Raw genomic sequence first — 4,264 nt, 5'->3', positions numbered from 1 at the left:
TGGTTAGTAAAGTAATACATTTTACCACTTGCAGTGATACTATGTTTCTATTCTTTTCTTAGATTTATTGTAGTAAATTCAAATGACTACAAATCATTACCATACACCAAAAATATATTAATGTTTCCCCCTAAAATGTTTTAGATTTTAAAATAATTCATATTTCTGGTCTAATCTGAAATCCTTTTGGAATCCTGAATTTTTCAGACTAAACAAATAAAATATAGCACATATGCCATCTATTACATAACAATCCCAGCAGGGGATTGTTGTAGGACAGCCCCACATAATTAAACACATTAATATTTCTACACATACACACCACACAAAAGGTTCACAGAGTAGGATAAAGAAAGACTAAAAATAGCCTCATTTCCAGTCAACTAAAAGAGTTTTTGAAGATTTGGTCTTCAGCATTTTGGGGATTAGGAAGGTTAAAGGCTGTAGTCCTAAATTACATAAACCTGCAGAATTAAAAGGGCACAACAAGCCACAGCAGAAATTAACAGAGTTGAGGACCACTGTTGAGAGGTAATGCCATTCAGCTGAATTGGAGAACAAAACCACAGAGAAACCAGCAGGAGTAAAAACAAAAAACAAAACCAAGTAAATCAACTTCTGAGGAAGGCACCCTAGGGATAAAGCAGAATTAAAATACCACCAAACCCCAAAATCACCAACAACTGTAACGAACTAGAAATAGCACGTGGTCAAGCAAGGGAAGCCCAGCCTCCGGCCATTCCCTGGAACCCAAGGCTGTTTCTGGTGGGGAGGACATGTCTGGGCCTGCAGTGCTCTACAGTGGGTTCCCAGCATGACAGGAGGAAAAGGTGGGCAGGGAGGTGACTGTGTCCATGCACCTCGGTCAGGGGTAGAACCAGAGGCTAAACTGAGCCAGGAGGTGGCTCAGCACATGCAGTCCCCATGCCACATGCTCACTGACCAGGTCAGTGAGTGCTTCTCCCTGCTCAGATGAACTTCACAATAGCTACTTATCACAAAAAAAAGTTAAGTGGTTTTGCATTAGATCAACTTTGGTAATGTGTTGGGTCCGCCAAATCACTAACCAGTTTTATATAATTTCTACTTGATCATGAAAAAATATTTGTATAATGCAATGAACATAAACACAGTTTACATGTATTAAAGAAGGCTTTGATACATAATACAGTGATTTATGGGAAAGAACCAAGTATATAATATACTTAACGAATTCTATAAGGATGTGCTTTTGCTAACAGATTAATTTAGTAGGCTGACATAAAATGTATACTAAACCCATAACTAACAGACTTGTGAATAATGTCATCCATATCCTACACTGTATCTTTCAAATCCAAATGATAACACATCATTACCTAACTTCATTAACCTAAAGTGGATTATTCTGTAAGATTTGGGGGGCAGGGGATGGAGAGTGGGAGACAGTATCATAAAATACTATCAACACAGAAAGCAGCAAAGTAAATTTTGATTGTCTCTTACCTCTGCTCGACCCTCATAGTAGCTTAACATGGACTTGGTTAGCACAAAAAGTCTCTCTTTGTAGTTCAGGGGCGATGTCTTCTTTTTCTGCTGTGACCTTTTAATAAGAATCTCTTCTAGAATAGTGTTAAAATTCATCTCAGTCTCCTGATCACTCCTTCTCCTGCCATTGAAGATCCCAGTATTCTAAAGTGAGTAAATGAACAGTAGAAATCAAATGTAACATCTTAATTTTCCAAGGATGTTGTCATTTCAAACTACCAAAATAGACTTTATCTTCACCACTGCTGGGGCCAAGGAATGTTACTCTATGTAGCTGGAGAGAATACCCAGGGCACAGAAGCTCAACCTCCTCTCCTTCCCCAGTCCTGTCCTGTTCCTCCGTATCCCAGCATTCATAAGCAAATCGAATCAAGGTTTGACATGATGGTGATTCACTCTTTTCTAGCTCCTTAGCATCCCTTAACTTTTTGGCACACTCTTCTGCTATTTGTTCGCAGGGCAACAAATATCTCAGATGGAAAAGTACATTTCATCACCTACATGGCTAGTTTAGACTGGTAATATAAATGACTTCAGGATCTTGGTGCACAAAATGGAGGTGCACACGGTCACGGCAGACATGTGAACAAAATAAATTACCACAGTGATGAACATGATTCCATCTCCAGCTCTGAGAAGGATGTAATCTTAATCTTAGCACATCCTAGTCACCAGAGCCACAGGGATGTTTTCTGATATGCACATCACCACACTCCACAGTTTTCTTCTCAACCACAAGAGAAAAGGAAACTCACCCAGTCCCAGCTAACCTACTCAGGGCACAGCCCATCTGAATGAGGTCCTCAGCCGTATATTTGATGCCCCCATCCAAACCAGCCACACCTAGACTAAGCCTTCTAAAATTCAACAAAATTTAACTATCTGAAAACCTCAAGATACTCAGAAAAGACCTAAAGATTCTTATCTGAGATAAGCTGAATTGACCACAACCTTTTCTTCTCTTCCCTTCGCCACACCTTTAAAAGAAGCCATTGCATATCAAACCATAGAGGCAACAGAAGTCATATGAAGAACATAAGGGGTCACCTGAGAGAGTAGCCAGGGACCTGACACTGAGTTAGCCACTGAAGAAGTCTACCATTTTATTCAAACTACATCTTCACACCCAACCTGAATCCTTGGAAGCACCCTTGCAACTCTCGACTACTGATTTGTCATCCAGTCAGACACCTCCATTTTCCATATACGCGTAGTTACTTTACAACAGCTTAACTTCTGTATACAAGTTCCATTATACATATGGAACTAAACACCACAAGGTTATTGTGAGGTTTCATGAGACATGGGAAAGAACTTGTTATGCAAACACTACAAAACATGTTTATTATCATTATTAATTTAATTCATTGCTGTTTCCCTAGCTCAGAATATTACAATCTGGACCATAATAGTAGCTTTCCAACTGGTCTTCCTTTCCCCAGGTTCTTGCCTCATTTTATTCAAACTACAAAGCCCTCATTCCCACTAGATCACTCTTCAAAGATACCATTTTCATCACACCATTTCATCATCAGAAATCCACAATCTGGCTGCAACCTGACATCCAATCTTTACTTCCACTGCTCCCCAAACACACCACACCCAGTCAAAACACTTGGCATTCAATCCTTGGCAGAGAAAGTCCCCTCTCTCCACCTATGAAAACTCTACTAGCTCAAAATGCACCTCCTTGGGTAAGCCTTCCCTGAGGACTCCAAATAATTAAAAACTTTCTGATTCATGTACCCATGATCTCTGTATCACTCATCACAGAGCTCGTCACAGTCTTCCATGTTCCATAGCAATTAATACATGTATTTTAACTTTCACCTAGATTTTAAGCTCCTAAATAAATAGCTCTCTACCTTAAATGCACATTAGAGTCACCTAAGGAGAGTTTTTAAATGCAGATGTCTCAGACCCACACCCAGATATTTTTATTTAGTTGCTCAGGGGTGAGGGTATCTGATTTAATGTGCAGATAGTTTTGAGAGCCACTATCTTAAAGAAAGAGACTGGGCTGGTACACTAACTCTTTATGCCATTCTTGGTGTTTATGGCAGTCTCTCAATAAGCAGCTGGATAACAGGCCCACTTGACCCATTAGCTATCCTACCCTGAGAAGTCGGAGAAAAGCTCTTTCTTATTCCTTTGGCATCTAAGTTGGTCCTCCTTATTGTAAATTAAAATTCTGGTATTCTTATCTTTTTTTTTTTCTAAGAAACTGCTGATATGAAAATACCACTTCTTTGGAAATCACCTTTGCATCTTTGTGCAACATATCTTCAATGCAGGATGAAAATGATAACTTACAAGAAGGGATTATAAGAGAAAAGCAAGCTATGCCCTAGAAAACAGGCCATATGCGAATGTGTAGTTCCCTGCCCAATGAGTAATACCATAGTTACCAAATGGAAGGCAGACTTTTGGAAGACCCGGGAGGATAAGGGAATGTGTGGCTCATCTGCAGTTCTAGAACCAAAAGGTCTCAAGATCAGGGGCAGAAAATTCTGCAAGCTTAAAAGTAGGTTTTAGGGCCAGCCAGTTGGTTAAGAGCGCGAGCTCTGAGCAATAGGGTGGCTAGTTCCATTTCCACATGGGCCAGTGAGCTGCGCCCGAGCTGAGCTGCCAATAGGCAGCCAGATGGCTCAGCTGCTGAGAGCGCATGCTCTTAACAGCAAGGTTGCTGGTTCAACTCCCGCATGGAATGGTGGGTTGCGCTCCCCCCCCCCCCCCC

General features: G+C 40.6%; 1 protein-coding gene across 3 annotated transcripts in view; it reads right to left on the bottom strand.

The window, feature by feature from the left end:
* Positions 1-4,264, bottom strand: part of TEC (tec protein tyrosine kinase) — a 148,526-nt gene that overhangs the window by 106,279 nt on the left and 37,983 nt on the right. For all 3 annotated transcript variants that reach the window (XR_002121950.1, XM_019624606.1, XM_019624607.1), the window contains exon 2: positions 1,486-1,671. Coding sequence is in view for 2 of the 3 variants with exons in the window: in XM_019624606.1 (XP_019480151.1) it covers positions 1,486-1,623 (138 nt within the window). In the remaining variant the exon portion in view is untranslated. The remainder of the gene's footprint in view (positions 1-1,485; positions 1,672-4,264) is intronic.

This window comes from Hipposideros armiger, unplaced genomic scaffold, assembly GCF_001890085.2.
Source record: "Hipposideros armiger isolate ML-2016 unplaced genomic scaffold, ASM189008v1 scaffold_596, whole genome shotgun sequence".
Classification (NCBI taxonomy): domain Eukaryota; kingdom Metazoa; phylum Chordata; class Mammalia; order Chiroptera; family Hipposideridae; genus Hipposideros; species Hipposideros armiger.
This window is presented reverse-complemented; position numbering and strand designations above follow the sequence as displayed.